General features: G+C 39.8%; 1 protein-coding gene across 2 annotated transcripts in view; it reads right to left on the bottom strand.

Moving 5' to 3' along the window:
• Positions 1 to 2,096: 2,096 nt before the first annotated feature.
• Positions 2,097 to 20,439, bottom strand: part of GARS1 (glycyl-tRNA synthetase 1) — a 66,821-nt gene continuing 48,478 nt past the window's right edge. Inside the window, exons 9-17 of one of the 2 annotated variants that reach the window (XM_019639942.1) lie at positions 18,774 to 18,936; positions 17,545 to 17,709; positions 13,762 to 13,869; positions 12,901 to 13,046; positions 8,961 to 9,046; positions 7,214 to 7,323; positions 4,523 to 4,616; positions 3,693 to 3,883; positions 2,097 to 2,379 (exon numbers count right to left, since the gene is read on the bottom strand). In XM_019639942.1, coding sequence (XP_019495487.1) covers positions 2,254 to 2,379; positions 3,693 to 3,883; positions 4,523 to 4,616; positions 7,214 to 7,323; positions 8,961 to 9,046; positions 12,901 to 13,046; positions 13,762 to 13,869; positions 17,545 to 17,709; positions 18,774 to 18,936 — 1,189 coding nt within the window. In that variant the 3' untranslated portion in view covers positions 2,097 to 2,253. The remainder of the gene's footprint in view (positions 2,380 to 3,692; positions 3,884 to 4,522; positions 4,617 to 7,213; positions 7,324 to 8,960; positions 9,047 to 12,900; positions 13,047 to 13,761; positions 13,870 to 17,544; positions 17,710 to 18,773; positions 18,937 to 20,439) is intronic. The other variant, XM_019639943.1, reaches the window with a different exon arrangement.

The following is a 20,439-nucleotide window of genomic DNA, read 5'->3' as shown; positions in this document are numbered from 1 at the left end:
TTTATGACTTAGCAATGAATTCTTTTTTTTCGGAACACCCGTCTATATTCGGTATTTTGCTATTTAAGCTGTTAAGCAGTATGAAGGTTTTCGGCTCCTGTAGATGGTGGGCGTAGGCCGCCTCTCTAGACATAACTCCTCCCAGTATTTGACTGAATGCCCTGAATTCCAACCCAAGATAAATCTTTAAAGAAACTACTGTGTTCTTATGTACATTCCATGGAAATCAGTTAGAACTTGACCATCCCCCAAAACTATTTTTGGGGAGAGTGATGCACAGAAGTAATTTCTCTGAGAGACAGTGCTATTTACCTAGCTCTGATTGAGCTAGCCCAGTTTGAAACATACAAACACATAATAAAAAAGGCCTCAGAGCATCAAGCCAAGACGACCCTGGTTTTAAAAATACACTGGGCTTGCACCAGGAGAAAGGGGTGTGTGTGTGTGTGTGTGTGTGTGTGTGTGTGTGTGTACAACTCGTGGAGAGACCCTCTTCGTTTAAGAGCAGCTCTTCATCTGCTTGCATTAAGCATCAAGCGTACATGGCACAAACAGAACCAAACTCTGCTACGGGCCCGCCTTCCCCTCTCAGGTAATCACTTCCTCTAGAGACAGCATGTGCTCTCTCAGGGGAAATCATGCATTGCACTTCGGGGAAGGAACAGAGAAAGGGAGGGCTTGTGGATTTAATATCCAGCATCTAACTCAAGATAAATGTACTTGCCAATGAAAAGTGAAGAGAGCTTTGGCTCCAATCCCTTTATGATCCAAAGGAGGCAAACCCCACTATGTGTTTAATACATCTTTTCTTGTTAGCGAGCTCCTAACAATGCCTGCGGTGGTGGCGGCTGTTTGCCTGAGGACGTACTCGCTGTAAAAGGAAGCACACAAACGGGAAGAAGTGAAGACAAACCCCTGTGAGGACGCTCAACTACACGCCAGGAAGTATAAGGAAATTGAGGGGAAAGGACTCCCTGGAAACTGAGAACTCACTGTATTTAAAACTGAGTTCCTTCTGATCTAATAACAAACGCTTTAAAAAGCACCCGGTAGAAGAGAAGTAAGTTTCAGTGTAAGACTTTCTTCCCTAAGAGACATGCTCAGAAATTCAAGACGTATCCAAAGTCTATGCACCAAATACCTCGCTGTGCAGTGGTGGGCAGGTCGGAGATGATACACGGATGGGAGCAGCCCTGGGTTCCCTGTTCTATTGCTCCTACACCCAGGACAGAGGGAAACATTCTGGATGTCAACTCCCCCACCCCCGCTTATACTGTATGAGGGGAGTTCGGACACTAGGCAAGGTCTTACTTATCTCTGCAGATGAAAAGCACATCCTTCAATTTTTTCCTAACAAATGAAAAACATGTTCCAAGTGGTCCGTACAAAAATATAATGGAAGTCAAGTCCCTCAAGAGCTGAGCCAAAACCTCCTAAGCTAGAATGAAGATACTGTGATGGCTGAGAACTGTAAGCCAGGCAAGGGAGGTGGGTTCCTCCAGCACTGGGAGGTGCGGTGATTTCCAGGGCTACTTCTTCTGCCCATGCACCCCCTCCTGGAGACTTTAAAGAGCAAAGACTTCTGTCCACTGAACACTTGTGTGGCAGCCCTCACCCCCACCCCGGAAAGCCCCTTCTCCCTGCCCACTGCTCCTGCCACCCCACCCCACCCCACCCCACCCCTCAGCTTTTCCACACGCCGTTTCACCCCTTTAGCACAGTGCATCACTCTCTCAGAAAGAGGGAAAGATAGAAGCAGCAATCTGTGTACAAAGAAAAGTAGATTAAGTGGCTGCTTGGGGCCGGGCTGGAACGGGGGATGAGCCAAATGCGCAGACTTCTTTCTGCAGCGATGGAAATGTTCTAAAATTAAATTTAGTGATGGTTGCACAACTCTGTGGCTATACTAAACATTATTGAACTATATACTTAAAACTGGTGAATTTTATGGTATGCAAATTATACCCCCAAAAGGCTGTTAATTAAAACAAAAAAGTTATTGTGTTTAACATTAAGCTATGAGCATGTCTATCCAAAGGTGGGAGAAACAGCTTTGCTTGCAAATGCGGCAACACGAGCAAATGGATTACAAGTTCGTTCAGAATTCCTCCAACTTTAATTATGGGATAAGGTCAGGCAGCCTCTGAGGATAAAATGCAGTCCCTGGGAGCATTGCAATGCTCCTTTTTTGTAAAGTGGACACGTAAGAGTTATTTTATTACAGCAAGTGGTCACAGGTTGCCGAAATCGTCCTCACTCCCCGACTGTCTCCTTTTTACCAGTCTCTTGCCCTTCAAAGAGAGGAAACCTCGCCTCCACATTGGCCCACGTGATGCTGCCGTTGGCCAGGTCGCGGACGACACTGGGCAGTTCAGAGACCTGGGGTAGAATGAAAGAGAAGTCCAAGAATCAATCAACTTGATCAGATTGTCAAAATGTATTCCCCCTGAGCTCAGGAAACCTTACAGAGACCAAATCAGTGTCTAAATAATGACAGGGTCCCTGTACAAGCTGGTCCCCACAGAATGCTTCTTGTCGCTCCCACTCACCTCCCTCCCAGGCCTGGGTCTGTGCTCTTCCTAGAACGCCTGCCAACTCCCCCTGGAGAACTCAATCCCCCCACAAAGCCTTTCCTGATTACGCCAAATCTCCATGTCACCTGCAGTTACTTCATGTGTAAAGTTTAACTCTTGGACTAGCAGTCAGTCAAGTTACGAGTGAGGGGTACCAGGGTAGACAGGCAAACTGGAGAGCCCCAACTGAGGGGGCCAGCCTGCTCCTCAGCCATAACCACTGACGGCCACATAGCAGTTCTCAAACTTGGGCATGAGGATCACCTGGGGGTCTCGACATGATGGCGCTGCCCGCCCTGTCTGCCTCCCCCGGCCCCAACCCCACCCCAGCTCTGGGGTGGAGAAGTTGACCAGGTGATGGACGCTGCTGGTGCAGAGACCACTCTGAGAACCACAGCCACATGGGGATGCAGGTCTAGGGAAGCCAGATCTGGTTTTGTAAAAAGACAAGCCAGAAATCCGTGACTTCTGAATCAGATTACAAACGCCTTCAGAAAAAGCAGCCTTTTACTTCCGTTTTCCCTATAACTAACACTGTGTCAAGCTGAGCACTTAATAGGCACTCTAAATAAAAACCTGCTCAAAATTAATAAATGAATCAAGCGGTTGTCAATTAAAGTGGCCACTCTTTCCCTCCTGTACTTTTCCATCTCCATTATTACCCTCCCATTATGTAAAATTACAGAAACATTATTCACTGCTTTAAATGGATTAACGTGGAAAAGTTTATACATATGCATGTATACATTTCTATAGAAATATAAAGATAAAAATGTCTAAGCCGCCCAATGCCTGCCAATTAAAACTATGGTAACAACCGCTTGGGATCCTATTTCTCTTGCCCAAATGTAAACAAACAACTATAAAAGCAAATTGCCAGAGAATGAGCCCAGAGTGATCTAAATGGCCATAAAATATTAGAGAAGCATTAATGGATACTTCATAATGAAACTAAGGGGATTTGGGAAGCTGCACTCTGTCTGATACAAGCCTATAATTCTAATTAAAAAGAGAAAAAAAAAAGGTAAGGGGAGCATAAACACGTCTAATTCCGGCTCTGATCAGAAGGCGCCAGCACACGTTCCTAAGACTAAGAAGGCGGAAGACGAGGCCAGCCACCTCTGCTCGGATCTGCCGCATGGAGTCCCGGTCCCGCAGCGTTGCCGTGTGCGGGGTCTTGTTCACGGTGTCGAAGTCAATGGTGATGCCGAAAGCCACGCCGATCTCGTCGGTCCTGGCGTAGCGTCTTCCGATAGACCCGGAGGAATCATCTACTTTGTGAGAGACGCCGTTCCGCGTCAGGGCTTCAGCTATCCAAAACAAGCAAATGCAAAATAAAACAATGCACAGTCCCAGTGTGATCTAAATATTGTCTTACACATTCAGGAAACTTACACATGCGACTAAGACAAGAGGCTAATAAGTCAGTGATGCAAGATGAGAAGTGCCTTGCTGGAGCCCAGCCCACCACTCACACCCGCACGTCCCACAGCTACAGCGAGCGAGCATCAGACCCAGAGCCAGGGCCAGGAGGCCGGCTCTAACTCCACCACCTCCACGTGCGTGACCCTGGGCAGCCCAATGAGCTCTTCCCACTCGCCGACTCTGAAACGGGTGGGCCGCACCCGATGACCACAGGATCCCTTTCGGCGCTGTGGGCCCACCAGGGTTGTTAAGCTCCTCTAGGGTCCCCCATGAAGGGAGCACCAAGGTCAATAGGAGAATCGAGGATGTTTTAAATCTGACTCCTGGGTCCTACCCTGACTCATTCAAATGCTAGAAGAAAACATCCTGAGCAAGCATACTCTCTCAGTTAAGAGCAGAGGCTAAAATCACTTAGATTTATTCTTTATTCAATATGTATCTTTATTTGGAAAAAAAGAGCATTTCCTAAAATTCATTCTACTTAACAGTGTTTCCATGACGATTACTCAACTGGATTTGCTTACATAATTCCTTGACAAATGGCATGAATTCCTGGTTTTGGCTCAGTGGAAGGACGGAACATTTGAACGGAGCTACTACGGCAGGAAAACTGAAGAACTGGGTGGTTTAAAAAGAAAGAAATCCAAACATGTTAGTCGATAAAAATCTGAAAATTAATATCCAAACTTCACTATCAAAATCAGAAAACACAATATGGAAAGCAGTGTGACACATGAGAAAAGCAGGATAGCCAGAACCAGAATCGAGAAGATCTGCTTTTAGCTTTGAATCTGGACCAACTCAGCGAGCTGTCTGTCTGCACCTTAGTTCTCCATCTAAAAAGTAGGTCTCTCCTTCTGCTCACCTTGCTTCATAGGTCTGCTGTAAAAGTTAAGTGACAAGAAAGCATGCTGAAACCTACCACGGAAGATGCTAATTTTCTGGTACCACATAAAGCCTCACTTCCTTACAGACTTACTTCCTTCTATGGAGCTCTCTAAAGAACCTCTCTTCAAATCCTCAAATAATTAAGTGGTAGTGCCAAGAAACAAAAATCCCATTCTGTTCAAGAGTTTCAGCATAACAGAAGGATCTATGAGCCTTAGTGACTGAGTAAAACTGAAGAGTTTAATTAGCTCACAAATGTATGTCCAAAAGAAATAATGTAAAAACGAAACAAAACAAAAAAGATGTTCTGTATATGTATACTACAAAGTACAGCCCTCATTTTTAAACTGCTACTGAAATAGGTTTCAGAGGTATTCAGAAATAAAAGAAAGCAGAGATATTCTGTGGAAGGCAAACTAGTCTGCCATTTTGGGTTGGAAATGAGAGCTGAAGACAATTTTTAATTTGTACAAAAGTTTCACTTGAAGGCAAGAATATGGAATGTGGAATGAATAGGTCCCATAAAAATAATAATGACACAGGTTCCAGTTTAGACCCCAACCCCCAAAACCTAGTTAACATTAAATGCCAACAGTGGTGAATATCCCACTGTAACTTAACCCCAGACTCCACCAGTGTGGCTGCCTGAGTGATAGAACATCAATTATTAGAACAGAACAATCATCTTGTGATAATTCTATGTGAGGGAAAAATGGGGACCTGCCTTTATAGAAAAACATTTTTTTTTAAAATCTCACAAGCAATGTGTTTATACCAATTTTATAGGAAAATGGATTGAGGGCCCATGTGCTAATAATTTAGAAACAGTTTTGGTTTCCTGCAGCCTAAACTAAATTTCTCTTCGTGGCAGGAATCGCTGCAATTCATAAAACGCTGTCACACTAATTTATTCTTGTTTAGCCCTTATGAAATTTCTATTAAAGCTCTAGTTTTATCAATATTTAAAGGAATAGCTGAAAGATTTTTCAAACCCTTTTTTATTAGAAACATAAACAGGTAGGGCCTGAAGCAACCTGACATGTAAAAAGAACACATCCTATTATGTCGCCAATTCCTCAAGAAGAACCACACCTACGTCTGCACATGCTGGCATCTAGCTCAGGTCCTTACTTTCTGGTCAATGAATGAAAAGCTGCTCCTTAAATACCAGGAGATGAAGATGTAACTTTAGGGCCGAGAATAAAATAGTAACTTTATTAGCTCCATATTACCCACAGTGCACCAGACTTTTTCAACCACTGACCCTAAGAACTCATCAGTGCGTTCATCAGGGTGAAAGGTCCTAGAGAGAGCCTCAGAGTTGATGTCTGGCACCAGCGCACCGCCAGCTTTAGTAGAGTGTTCAGGCAGACAGCAATGTTCCCTTCAGTTAATCTGACATACACAACCTCTCTTGTCTAGCCATTCTTCTTCTGATTGATTTTCCTGGAAATCTGCATCTATACGTTAAAGGAGTACAGTTTCTGTAGGCAGACGCGAGGTGAGAAAGGTGAAGTAAGGCAGAATGGAGAGATTGAGTGGAAAGCATGGAGCTGTGATTCAGAAGTGTCCCAGCCAACAGAAAACTTAGGGGGCTGATAAAGTCTTCTTATAAATATTTACCTTTAGCAATGCCTGAATGCTAGGAAAGGCTACGCCCCAATACTAGTCCCCAATCTGTGATCTGTCAATTTCCCACAATGGAATCATTTGGGATTCTTGTAAAAAAAAAATATATATATATGTGTGTGTGTACACACACACACACACACACACACACACACACACACACACACACACACACACACACACACACACACAGATCTCTGGGTCTCAGACCTAGTGAGTCAGTTATTTCTGAAATAGAACCTGGGAATTTATATCTTTACCTCGGAAGTACCCCAGACAATTTTACGCAGGTTGAGGTTCCCCTTAATGCTTCACCAGTGCAGAGATACAGTTTTTTGGTTTGGCCAAACTCTATGAGCCATCAATTCCTTTCTGATTTTCTGAAAACACGAGTATTTCCAGAATGTCTCATTCCTTCCACTGATGCAACACAGACGTTTCCTTAAAGTAGTGTGTTCTGTCTCAGAACAGAAAGCACCTGGCCATAAAACAATGGCACCGAGAGCGGCCTGCACACTCTAAACTCAAATGCAGTACCATTGATAGGGCACTGCTTTGTCAACGGCTATGCAACGGTGAGTGTTAACAGCTGCATTAATGCATTACAGTAAATAACAGCCAATTGATCACTCGGAGTTATTAACATGCTTGAGCAAATTTCATTTCTGACACTAAGAGGAGAGTATAGGACAACTTACTGTTCTCTGTTCGTCTCCCTCACGTACGTGGAATGTATGTTCAAATACCGTATACATGATCCTGCCCAAGCCGAAGGAGGGCTCAATTACATTCGGAACAACTTCTTCCACTGCGAGAGAGAAATTCAATAACATTCTTTCAATCCCCACATCATGCATTTCAGGTCCTCTGTAAACAATCCTTGTTAGCTCTAACAACATCTTTATTCTGGATGAAACAAAGAAATCAGAACAAAAAACTATTTGCTGATAGGAAACACAATGCCTTTAAAGAGAAAGTGGGAATGAAAAATATTTTTTTCATCAAATTAAATTCTTTGTTTACACAGCACAAAAACGAAACAAGGTACCAAGGTATTTCATCTATCATCTGCCTTGCCTACGTAGACAGCATTAAAACTCTAGAGCTTTTATAAGACTTTGCTAGAATTAAAAATCTACTACCATAGCTGGCAAAATTAACAAAAACAATTCCTATACACAAGTATCAGACGGTTTGTCTTACTTCCTATCTTGCTATCTTGAAGAGCACTCTTTTTTAAGAGAGCCAAGTTACTGCCATTGTATTTCCAAGGTTCTGGGGTCAGGAGGCCTTTAGAGAAGAGTCTGCTCAGGGATCAGCACTCAAACAAAAATATTTACCAGGGGCCCCACAGCTCTTCCCATGGGTGAGGCTGTATCTGTGAACTACATAGGAAACATACTGAATTATTACCTATTCACAAAAGAAGCACCGCTAAGCACTGGCCAGGTCTAAGGCAACCCACCCTAACCTGGGAGAGTTTACGTTTCAAGGAAATGAGATAAGTAGAACTAAAAATGCTTTTGTCTGTAGTAAAGGATAAGAATAACTCTTTAGAAATATCATCAAGGCATTTTCTGCCCATCCTTCCATGGCATCTGAGCAACAGTGAAGTACAGCTCTGAAACACCTGCCAGGATGGTGGCTGAAAAGCTCCAGCTCATGAAGAATTCCCTCTGTTTACTTTTTTTTTTTTTCTTAATAATTGTTATTGAATATGTAAAACAAGAGCACAGAACATGTATTGAGGTTGCCAGTCAGTGGTTTTCTTTTTATTTTTTTGTATTTTTTTTCCCCCCTGCTTACGCTAATCACTGCTCAGACTGCTTCTACAGCTCTCTGCAGCCTGGCTACCCAGCAGGCCGGAAAGCGATGGAAAAGAAGGCCTGTTCTCTCCACTGGCATGGCTTCCAAATACCCACTGGTCTCTGTTTCCAGGAGCTTTAATTCAGCCACAATTAACCACAAGCATCCTTCATATATGTTGTAAAATATTCAGTTCCCAATTCACAGAATTTGTTCTACAAAAAATCATCATCTCCTTGGCTCTCAAAAAAAGCATGAAAGATCACTAATCTAAAGGAATTTTAACAATTTGGGAAAAAAAAAAAAAAAAGACAGATGGGGTGAATTCCTTCTTTTGCTTAGGAAACAAAAGCAATTTTCCTTAAAATGAAAAAAATATTTTAATCAGAGATGCTCTTCCTATGCACCTCAGGTCATAGAAATAATAAAGTTGGCATCATAAATTATTCTGCAGTATGAGTACAATTATGTTTTAAAAAAAATAGACCCTAGATAATGCCTTAAACATATTAAATTTAGAGTTGTGGCATTAATTTATTTTTCCTCTTCAAATTTCTGTAAAATGGTTACATTATAAAACTTAAAAAAAAACTTTAAGGAGTAATTTTTTTGTTTGTTTTTAAACTTTTACAAAATTACCATATAGTGTTTTCTGAAATCTCTTCACATTAACCATGTCTTCTGTTAACTGAAATGTTTTCCCTTCAGTTTCAACAGTGAATTCCCTACAAAGAAACAAAGCACATTATATGTTAGTGAAAACACACATCCCTATGCCTTAATTTAAAGAAGCTTTACAGATTGCCAAGCTGTTTTTCATTTTAGGTATCATACAACTTAGTCAACTCTCCAGATACAAGAGCTGAAGTCAAATTTAAATTATTTCATAAGGAATGCCAAATTAAATAGTAGTGTAACAATGGCACCAAACAGTATTCTGGGAGGCACCCAAAAATGTGACTAGTTTTATAAAATTCCACAACTTAATAATTAATTCCTTTGGTTTTGAGATTTAAGGTAAAATCAAAAACAATTTAAAAATTCTGTTTTAGAATATTTACAATAAATTCGTCAGAAACAGAACTGCTGACAAAAGTTCACTGTTCTCTTTATTGTCCCAACATAGTAAAAATGGCCAGCTTGTCATCTTACATAGTAATTTTAAAACCCTCACACTATTTCCAAATAAACTTTGCCATTTATGTTGATGATCAGCTTTTAAGAAGTTTAATAATTCAGTTTGATATGTCAATATAAACTCTCCCCCCCAAATCACTGAACTCAGTATATTCATATCCTGAGATAACACCAATTTTGTGTGGGGTTATAAGACTTCACATTTATAAAGCACTTTGTGTAAAGCCTTTATTTCAGTGTATGGGGTACTTCCTCACACTATGAAGATCAATTTGGATTTGTTGTCTCACAAGCAGCTCAGTGCTGGGAAAAGAGCGCCCCCATGTGGTGTCTTTGACGCTGTGGAGTTGGCACGCGCCACACTGTTTTACTATTTAGTTTCTAGCAGCAATAATCTCACGCATCATATGGTTTTCAAGCTCACATTCTGTCTGAAGTTTGTGTGTGCGTGCATGCAAGATTCCGTTAGATAAACAGCATCACAGATATTCTCTCTGTGAGCACAGTCTAACTGCAGAATAGGTAACAGTTATTAAAAAGCTGAAATTAGCAAGGAGGTAGCCATTACTTGAGAACAATTAAGGGAAACTTATTTGTGGATAATGATATCTAATTAGTGATCTAACAAGTATATCCATTTTAATGGGATTTGATGTTTTAGCATAAGGTGTTAATACTGGGAGGCCAGAACTGTTTTAAAGTTTTCCTACTGAAATGGGTAAGTCTATCTTCAACTTACAAGAGTTCATCTTGTGACAGTTCTTTTGACATGCCCATGCAACCACCATCGCCCCAGATGTCCCCTTGTGTCCCTTCTCTTTCAATTCCCTTCACCCCAGTTAACCACTGATGTGCTTTCTGTCACTATAAACCAGATTTGTCTTTCCTAGTTTCCCAGATAACCTTCTGTGTAAGGCTTCTCTCACTTAGCCTAATGTCTATGGCAGGTCTTGGCAAACACTCCGTATAGGGCCAGATATAAAATATTCCAGGGTTTGCAGGCCATAGGGAGTCTCCCGTATTCTTGTTTTTTTAAATAACCCTTTGAAAATGCAAAACTCATCCTTAGCTAGAGGGCTGTACAAAAAAACATGAAAGATATTTCAAGTGCACTTAAAAAATGTCTACTCTGGTTATTAGACATTCTCTAACTGGCAATGAAGTTGATTGACAGTGCTTAGATCTTCAAATTCCTATTATTATTATTATTATTTTGGTCTGCTTGCTCTACCAATTACTGAGAGAGGAGTGTAGAAATCTCCAACTATAATGGTGGATTTGTCTATTTTCTTTTCAGTACTGTCAAGCTTGCTTTATATATTTTGAGGTTCTGTTTTTAGTTGCACACCCAGTTTAGAAGTGATATGCCTTCCTGATGAATGGAATCCTTTAGCATTATGAAATGCAACTTTGTCCCTGGTAATTTTCCTTGTTCTGATGTCCACTTTGTCTGTTATAAATACAGCCACTCCCAGCTTGATTAATGTTTGTATGGAAATACTTTTTGATTCTTTTACTTTTAAACCTATTTGTGCTATTACAATTACTGTAAGTTTCCTGTAACAGCACTGAATAAGGTCTTGAGTTTTTTAAGCAGAATGACAATCAATGGCTATTAATTCAAGTATTTAGATTATATTTAATGTAATTATCAATATTTCTGAGTTTAAAATCTACCAACTCACCAGTTATTTTCTATTTATTCCATTTGTTCTTTTTCCTCTTTTCTGTCTTCTTTTGGACTATTTTTTATTACTCTATTTTATCTCCCTTATTGGTTTATTAGTTATATTCCTTTGGTATTTATGTGTTTTTCCAGGTAGTTGCTCTAGAATTTATTGTCATGTACTTTTTTTAAACTTATCGTTGTTTACCTTCAAATAATATTATGCCACTTCACGTATACTATAACGTGAATATAACACTTGTGAATAAAGTGAATATAACACTTGTAACAGTATATTCTCAATTCTTTGCTCCCATCCTTTTGAGCTATGGATAGCATACATTTTACTTTTATATATATTCTGAAATTTCACAATATGTTCTTATTGCTTTTGCTTTAAACAGTCCATTATCTTTTTAAAAAATTAAGAAATGTCATTTTAAAGAAATTAAAGAAAATGTCATTTATATTCATCCACATATTTATCATTTCCAGAGTTCTTAACTCTTTGGATAGATCTAAATTTCCGCAATTCTGCCTAAAGAACTTCCTTTAATATTTCTTGCAGTGTAGGTCTGCTAGCAAGGTACTCTCTAAGCTTTTGTTTGTCTGAAAGTATTTTCTCTTCACTTTTGAAAGATATTTTTGCTGAGTATAGGATTTTTGTCTGTAAGCACTTTAAAAGATTTCACTCTATTGTAGTGTGGCTGGCACAGGTTTTGAGGAAAACTTGAATCATTCTTATTTTTACTCCTTCTTATGTAATGAGGCTTTTACCCTGGCTACTTCAAAGATTTTTCTCTTCTTTACTGGTTTTCAATTTGATTCTGATGTGCCTTTATATGATTTCTTTCTGTTTATTCTTCTTAGGGTTGAACTTCTTGAATCTGTGGGTTTATAGTTTGCATCAAATTTGGGAAGTTTTCAGCTCCTGATGTATCTTTAGGTATTTTCTCTGTATACCCTCTTTCTGTGACTCTTAATTACATGTTAGACTGCCTCATTATTGGCCCAAAGGACATTTTTTTCTCTCAGTGTCTTTTTCTAAGCCTCATTTTGAATAGTTTGTATTGCTATGTTAAGTTCAATGATCTTTTCTGCAATGTTTAATCCCATTCAGTTATTTTAATTTTAGATATTGCCTCTAGATGTTCCATTTGGTTCTTATTTTATATATAGTTCCATGTCTCACCTCATCTGTTCATGTTTTCCCTTATGTCTTTGAGCATGTGAAGCATATTTATAACTGCTTTAACATCCTTATATGTATGCATTCTATCATGTTTGTCATTTCTGGGTATTTCTTTTCACTGACTCTTTCCCTCATTATGGGTCCCATTTTCATATGTCTAGAAATTTCTACTGCTTGCCAGACATAGTAAATTTTGCACTGTTCAGCGCTGGATTTTTGTTGTAGTCATTTAAAGATTCTTCTCTACCGTTTTTATATTTATGCTTAAAACAATTACAGAGACGACTCAAAAGCTCAAAAAAAAGAACACTGACTTGATGATAGATATAGTTTCTAATCCTTCCTTAAGCACTACCTTCGGCAAATCTCCTCATCCAAGAAAGTTACTGGGGGGAAAAGAAGATCTTTATAGTCCATTTCAAATCTATTTCCGGCTATAGTCCCCAAATCTCACCAAACCTTTCAGTCCTTTCAATGTAGCCAAGAGATAGTACTTACCTGCCAAAAATTTCTAAAGAAACTAATTTCACCCTAACTTTCAGAACCAGCAGAGCCCACGTAATAGTACACATCTTAAATCTTACCCCTTTTCACTCAAAAGTTTCTCCATTTCTGTAATGTAACACTCGTCACACATGGCAAGGTACTCCATCACCAGCTTTGCATCCTTCTTATACGCCTTCCCAATTGCTCCCTTATTGGGGTCAAACTGAACAACATTAACTGTTTTGTATGCAATAGTCAAGGAATTCAAAAGTACAGAGCTGCCTCAGTATTCCAAGAACTGATCTTGAGAACCATAAAATCATTCAAAATAAGTAAACAGCATCAATAGTTTTTCAAAATTACAGTGATCTAAAAGGGATATTATCTAATCAGCAATATAACTGAATACACAGCATAATAACCTCTGATAACAATTTATTCATTTCTAAAATGTCCCGACACAACAGGATCTATTTACTGCCAGTGGCCAGCCCTAAGCTCAGCTCACACCCTCAATTCCTGGTAAAGGAAGGAAATTTCTACTGTGCTGATTAAGGGAGCTCAATTATTACTACATCTACCATAAAATAGCATTCGTCTTTTAGTAGAGACAGTATTCACCAGGTACCCTTTCTCTAAAGAGCATGGAGGCAGGTGCAGCTGTGGAGAAATGCATTTTGGAAATGACTGAGAAAAATGGGTCCGCACTCTCTAAGACATTCGGAGAATTTTTCTGAAAACGCTTATTTTAAGGACCAAACACTGAGTGGGCACATGTCAGATTACAAGTAAAGAGAATAGGAATGGAACAGTGAGATGGTAAAGTAACAGGTTTAAGCAAGTGTTGCCACCATACCCCAAACATCTCAGTGTATCCATAGAACAAGGCACAGAAGACCAGGACTCATTGAGGATGCTGACACTTTAGTCTTGAGGTGTGACGTGACCAGAAAGGATATGGGCTCTTTCAGAGGCTTCTCAGCTACAAGTGGGACTTTGGTGGCTCGAGCATGACAGGAAAGGTCGTAACAGGACCGATCGGCACACCCGACAATCTCAATCCAGCCCTAAGAAGACAGAATGGATAGAAACATTTGTTACTTACACTGGGTTCATTCACAAATATGAGCAGACTGTAACTCACATCAGGATCTTTGTGCATTGGCGGCGTGGGAATAAGGGGTGAGAGCCTCCTGGCATTCCCCTTATCTGGTCCTGGAGAGGCTTAACACTTACTTAAACCCATTTAGACGCGTTAGCCCAGGGTCATTGTCCCATATGTTCTTGGTTTTGCTTTTTACTTTTTTAAGTGACTTTCTTTTAATAGACTCATATTTTTTTAATTGAAAATGAAAATCAGTCATAAAAAATAATTACTCCTTTTTCTAACTCAATACAGAATCTCCACTCAACTTTTATACATGTTTGAAATGGGAACAGTTTTCTACATCAGGCAGCTAACGACCCTATAAACTATAATCCACACAGGCACACAAAGCAGTCTTCTTATTTTCCGGACAGATTTATTTTGCTGTATTGTGAATGTGGGGTAAACTAATATATTCTCTGATTTAATTATGGAAATAAAATGTGAACCGAGACAAAACTGGTAGAAAAAAAATCAGTTTCAAATTTGAGACTAGGATTCCCAATGAGTGTGGCAGAAACGACTATTCTCTTTGGATGAAGTGTCTGCTCTCACGACTTGGCAGCTGGGGCTGGACTACACACACCTGAGTAGCGGGCTACAAACGTGGGCATCTGCGCTCAATTCACTTTTCTACCCGACAAAAGAAAATTCAGTACAGAGCAGGTAATAGTTAGGTCACAGAGTAAAACATAACAACAGCGTGGGTGCCAGGTTCCATTTCTTATTAATACCCAAGATACTTTTCAAAAGCATAACCTAAATTGTTTTCAAAGACCCTTGAGAACCTTTTATTTGAACAGGAACAAAAGAGGTAGGAGGCTTATTTTAGTAGCTATCTAGTTAGTCCTCTTCATGAAGGACTTTTATTTTTTGCCTTTGATCCAAAGAGTATGGGGAAATTCAACCATCACCGCTTTCCAAGCATATGTCATCACATGCAGCACTGGGAAGAGAGGGCAAATATAGAACTCACATAAGCTCAGAAATCCTAACACATAACAGCAACGACGAAACAGGAATTAAAGAACAGAACAAAGCCTAAAAACATGTAACTTGATCATCTAACATTCACTGACTAGGTCAATTAGCATATTTACATTCTTAAATGTACAGATTTGGGGATAACCCTTTACCAAAGATATCGGTTAACATACTTATGTACTAAAAGGCAGAATTACAAAAACAAGCCTGAGAATGGTAACCAACTGTGGGAGAGTGGTTACCTCTGAGGAGGGAGGAGCGGGCGGCTGGGGCATTAGCTGTGATCGGTCACTTTTTTTATTAAATAAATATGAAGCACACAAAAAGTAAGTGTTACAGCCTTGAAAGGAGTTGTCCCCTCCCCTGAAGTGTCTGTTACTCCGGAGCTGCTGGTTTTGTTTGGTCTTGTCTTCCCATGGCCTTAGTTTAAGCTCAAGGCCAGGCCCACATCATCTGTTTTCTGGGTTTTCTTTCTCTCTTTTTTTAATCTAGGAATAATTGACATACAACATACTAGTTTCTGGTGCACAGTGTAATGATGTGGTCTTTGTATATACTGGAAAATGGTCGCCACAATAAGTCTAGTCAACATCCATCACCTCACACAGTTGAAGAATTGTTTTCTTCTTGTGATGAGAACTTTTAAGATCTTCTCTCTTAGCAACTTTCCACTATGCAACACAGTCTTGCTAACTGTAGTCGCCATACCTACATGACATCCCCAGGACTTACTAGGCCCATGATTTCTGATCCCCAGTCCTTGAGTGTTTGGCTACAGCTGCACTCAGAAAACGATGACCAGGAATGCTGCAGGGTGATTACTAAAGCAGTGAGACCCACTGGCTAAGGGCACGGACCTGGAGTCGGACAGCTCGGGTTCAGGTCCCAGCTTCACTCACTAGCTGTGGGCCCCCAGCCAATTCCTTAATTTCTCAGCACTTCGGTTCCCTCAGAAATAGGACCTATGAACAGGATTATTGTGAGGGTTACATGAAGTAATACATGCAAAGCACTTAGAATGCTATTCAGCTCTTGACAATTACAAATGCTGGAGGACCAAACAAATGAAATGTAACCCAGGTCAGATTCAGAATCTAAATTGAGAGCAAGAATCTGTGTCTGGTTTAACTTGAACTTAGAGTAGAGCAAACTAAGAAAGGGAACTGGTATGGAACAAAGAGAAAAGAAAGAAACTTTCCCTACACAAAACAGAAAATATTTTATTGGTTTGATTTGAAAATAAGAAGAAATTCCAGGAAATCTAAAACTTATAGAAATATCTATAATCCAAAAATACTATGATTATTTTGGCCTTTTTTTTTATTATTACTATGATTATTATGTTAAAGAAAAACCTAACAGATACAGAAATTCTTTCCTAATTTCATAAAGGAAAAAGAATATATTAAAAACACCATCAATAACAGCCCCTATAGATAGATGCATATCATTACGCATGATGTTTGTAATGTATACATATAAAAGCATCTATTGTAGAATAGGGTTTGACAAACCAAGGCCCATGGGGCCAAGAATGATTTTTACACTTTTAAAGAGTTGTAAAAAAAAAAAAAAATCAACAACAACAAAGAAGATGAGCAAAAGAGATCCACAAAGCCTAAAATATTTGCTGTATTTACTACAGAAAATCTCTGATCCAGAAAAGAAACATGAAACGCTTTTGGGGACAGGCATACAATTGGATGTTTCACTTTCTATATAGTATTCTTCAGAATTATTTATTTTTTGTTTTAGAAAAAGGAGTAATTATTTTTTATGACTAATTTTTATTTTCAATTAAAAAAATGAAGCTATTAAAAGAAAGTCACTTGAAAAAGTAAAAAGCGAAACCAAGGGCATATAAGACAATGACCCTGGGCTAAAGTGTCTAAATGGACTTAAGTAAAGGTTAAGCCTCTCCAGGACCAAATAAGAGGAATGCCAGAAGGCTCTCACCCCTTATTCCCACGGCCACCAATGAACAAAGCATCTTCTATACCCGAACGCCTTTCAATCCAGAATTTCAGTACACATGTTCATGTTTGGGGGTAGGGATGGGAAGGTACAGTGAAGAGGTCACTTAGAGGTATTCTCTGAACTATCAATAAATATGTAGAATTTGAGAAAAGGTAGTTCCTAAACAGGGAATCAGAATCTACTAGTCTATCCCCAAATAGTTCTCTAAACTAAGAGCATAATAGCTCTTTACTCAGTCACCACCATTTCCAATGTTTGCTGGGGTCCTTGTCAGGGGGCAGGCCACCCACACCCACCTTAGCTGCACTTGGGGATATTACCAATGACACCGCCCACCCCAGGCATGTACACCGCAGCATAGCCTCACCACCTCACCACGGGCACCTTCTCTCTCTCTCTCTCTCCCTCCCTCCCTGCCCCCCAAAAAGCCATCTAAGTTTAAAAGGGCTCCTGGGACACACGAGTAGCTCCCTCCTTATAAGAACACAGCGGGCAAAACTGTTTTCCACTTTGCTCAGGATCGCTTCTTTTTGTTCCATTCTGACATACAGCACACAAAAGGCAATTTTGATACCCATGTGTGTACATTAACAGTGTGAAAATCACACACTAAAGACCATTCCGCTCTGCTTACATAGGACGTCTTGGATTCAGCGTCCCAACAGTCACAGGCATAGTGAGCCATCTCGTTGTCCATGTGCTGCCGGAAGCGGAGTTTATCTGGAGAGACTCCAACCTTCATGAGGTAGAGGTAGATGCGGCCAATGAAATAGCCTAACACTGAGTTGTTAATCACACCCTAAAAGTGAATGAATAAACGAATAAGTTAATAAATACGCAAGCAAGCACTGAGGAAGGGAAAACACACACTAAAACTTAAGAAGGCCATGGTCCCATAAACTGCTGAAAGATATTTGAAACACCAGGTAAGCTCTTTTATCCAGCTTTCAGAATAATCTCAAATAGCCAGAATGTGACCTTGGCTATTTCTAAAGGGGTTAATGTCAAGTTAACAAGCTGGTAATAAGGGAGTTATTTAAAATCTATCTACCATAGTCACTGGTCAGCAAAAATTCAGCCCAATACCTCATACCTTCTAAATCTACAGTGCCAAAAATGACATTCCTAATAATGACCCTAAGGAACAGCAAATGTATTCCTTCTGAATTAATGAAAGTAATAAGATATATTGAGGGGGTTTTAACGTATTCTTATCCACTGAAATCTGTGAACCCATACAGTATATGTAATCTTACAATTTTAGTACCGGAAGGATCTTAGACATTATCTCGTCCCATCCCCTTCCCACCGCAGGATTCTTCTCTGCAAAATGGCCAAGTTACCACCCAGCCTCTACTTGAATATTTTCAGGGGCAGGAAGCTCACTGTTTCCCAGGGCAATTCAGTGCACTATCAGGCAGCAACTGCTGTTAGCAAGTTTTCACTCATTTCTCTAGGCAAATAATTAGAGCAATTCTATTATATGAAAGACTTGATCCCACTTGCCATGGGTAACAGAGAAGAGTTTAAAATCCAGTGGGCTTGCTCTCTGTAAGTCAGTGTCTCCCCAAAAGTAGTACATATTGTCAAAGGTCGGATTGATGGGGCACAGTTCAAACCAAGGCCTCTTTTCCAAGTGCTCTCCGAAACACTTCTTTCATGTTAGCCCCAACGGCCCACAAATTGCCATGTTTGGGTAATTTCCTCCCACTATAATAACAGTAAATAATAAATACTATATAAAAACAAATAATAAAATGACTGCTAAAATAAAATATTTTGTCATCCAGTACACGGAAATTTGCTAAGTACTTCAAACCCTGAATAGGAACAACCTAAATTAAGTAACCTATGAATTCTTACCTGTTCCACAGCATCCCCGAGGCGCATTTTCCGAGCAGACTGTCCGCTGACCTGGGCTTTTGCTGAATACAAACAAAGGTGGAGGTCTGCCACGTTCTGGAACTTGGGATGATCTTTCTCACTGGGATCTACAAAGTGCTCAATTTCTGCCATTGTGAATTCTCTGAAAGCAAAAATATAATAGAAGAGACAAAAGTTACACGCTTACTACAAAAATCAACAAATAAGGCCCTTATTTTCAACTTCATTCTGTAATGATAAAGGCTCGCACACTACAGGAACCTCTTAAGACTAAACAGAAAATTGTTTCCTAAGTGAATGGTAACAAAAAAAACAAAAAAAAAGTTGGATTAGATTTGTCTGGGTGGTTATTTTTAAACACATTAATGAAAACTATTACTCGTTTAAATAGTAATTTAAATAAATAAATACAATCAAATTTCTCTCAAATATTAATTCCTTCTGGCTCGTGACAAAGATTCTTTACTTAACCAAACTTCAAGTCAGTCTCCTGAAATTTCTCCTAGGCCCATCTGTGCAGTTTTAGCAAGAACCCTGCTAAGTCAGTTTAACCAGAACTGCTCCCCATTGTGATCTGATCACTTCTGATATTTTATCAGTTTTGTCATCTTCCACCGCCCTCCAGGTGATGTCGGATCACCACAGCCTGTCTTCAGCAAGCATCCTGTTTGGTCAGTTTAGCCAGAATCCCCATTTCTCCTGACATTCCCTCTTAGTAATTCCCCATCCACTGATCTCCACCCTACTCCTTGGCTATAAATCCCCAAGTTGTACAGTAGCCCCCCCTTATCCGTGGTTCCACTTTCCACGGTTTCAGTTACCCTTGGTCAACCGCAGTCTGAAAATATTAAATGGGAAATTCCAGAAGTAAATAATTCACGTTTTAAATTGCACGCCGTTCTGAGCAGCCTGATGAAATCTCACACTGTTCTGCTCCATCCTGCCCAGGGTGTGAATCATCCCTTTGTCCAGCATATCTACGCTGTATCCACTACCCACCCACTAGTCACTTAGTAGCCTCTTGGTTTTCAAATCCACTGTCACGGTATTGAAATGCTTGTGGTCAAGTAACCCTTACAGTAGCTAATGTCACATCACACATGCTTCCGTCGTTCACCTCACTTCATCTCAACACACGTACTATATCATCTCACATCATCACAAGGAAAACGGTGAGTGCAGTACAATAAGATACTTTGAAACGATATTCACATAATGTTTATTACAGTATACTGTTACATCTGTTCTATTTCACTATTATTGTTGTTAATCTCTTATTGTGTCTAATTTATAAATTAAACTTATCATAGGTGTGCATGTACAGGAAAAACATAGTATATAGAGGCCTGGTACTAAACGCCATTCCAAGCATCCACTGAGGGTCTTGGAACCCATCTCCTACGGGTAATATCAGGTGAACAACTGTGTTCAGAATCGAGCCCTGTTCTATACTGAGGCCTCTTTTTTCCCTACTGCAATAGTCCTGAATAAAATCTGTTTTTACCATTTTAACTACTGTCCATGTCTGTTTTTTTTTTGTTTTTTTTTTTTTATTTTTATTGGGGAATTGGGGGGATGGGAACAGTGCTGGGGAATTGGGGAAAGGGGAACAGACAAGTTGCTGTCCTTTTGTTCTTCAATCTAG

Source organism: Hipposideros armiger, unplaced genomic scaffold (genome assembly GCF_001890085.2).
Source record: "Hipposideros armiger isolate ML-2016 unplaced genomic scaffold, ASM189008v1 scaffold_47, whole genome shotgun sequence".
Taxonomy (NCBI): domain Eukaryota; kingdom Metazoa; phylum Chordata; class Mammalia; order Chiroptera; family Hipposideridae; genus Hipposideros; species Hipposideros armiger.
The sequence above is the reverse complement of the archived record's forward strand: the minus strand, read 5'-3'. Positions and strand labels throughout refer to the sequence as shown.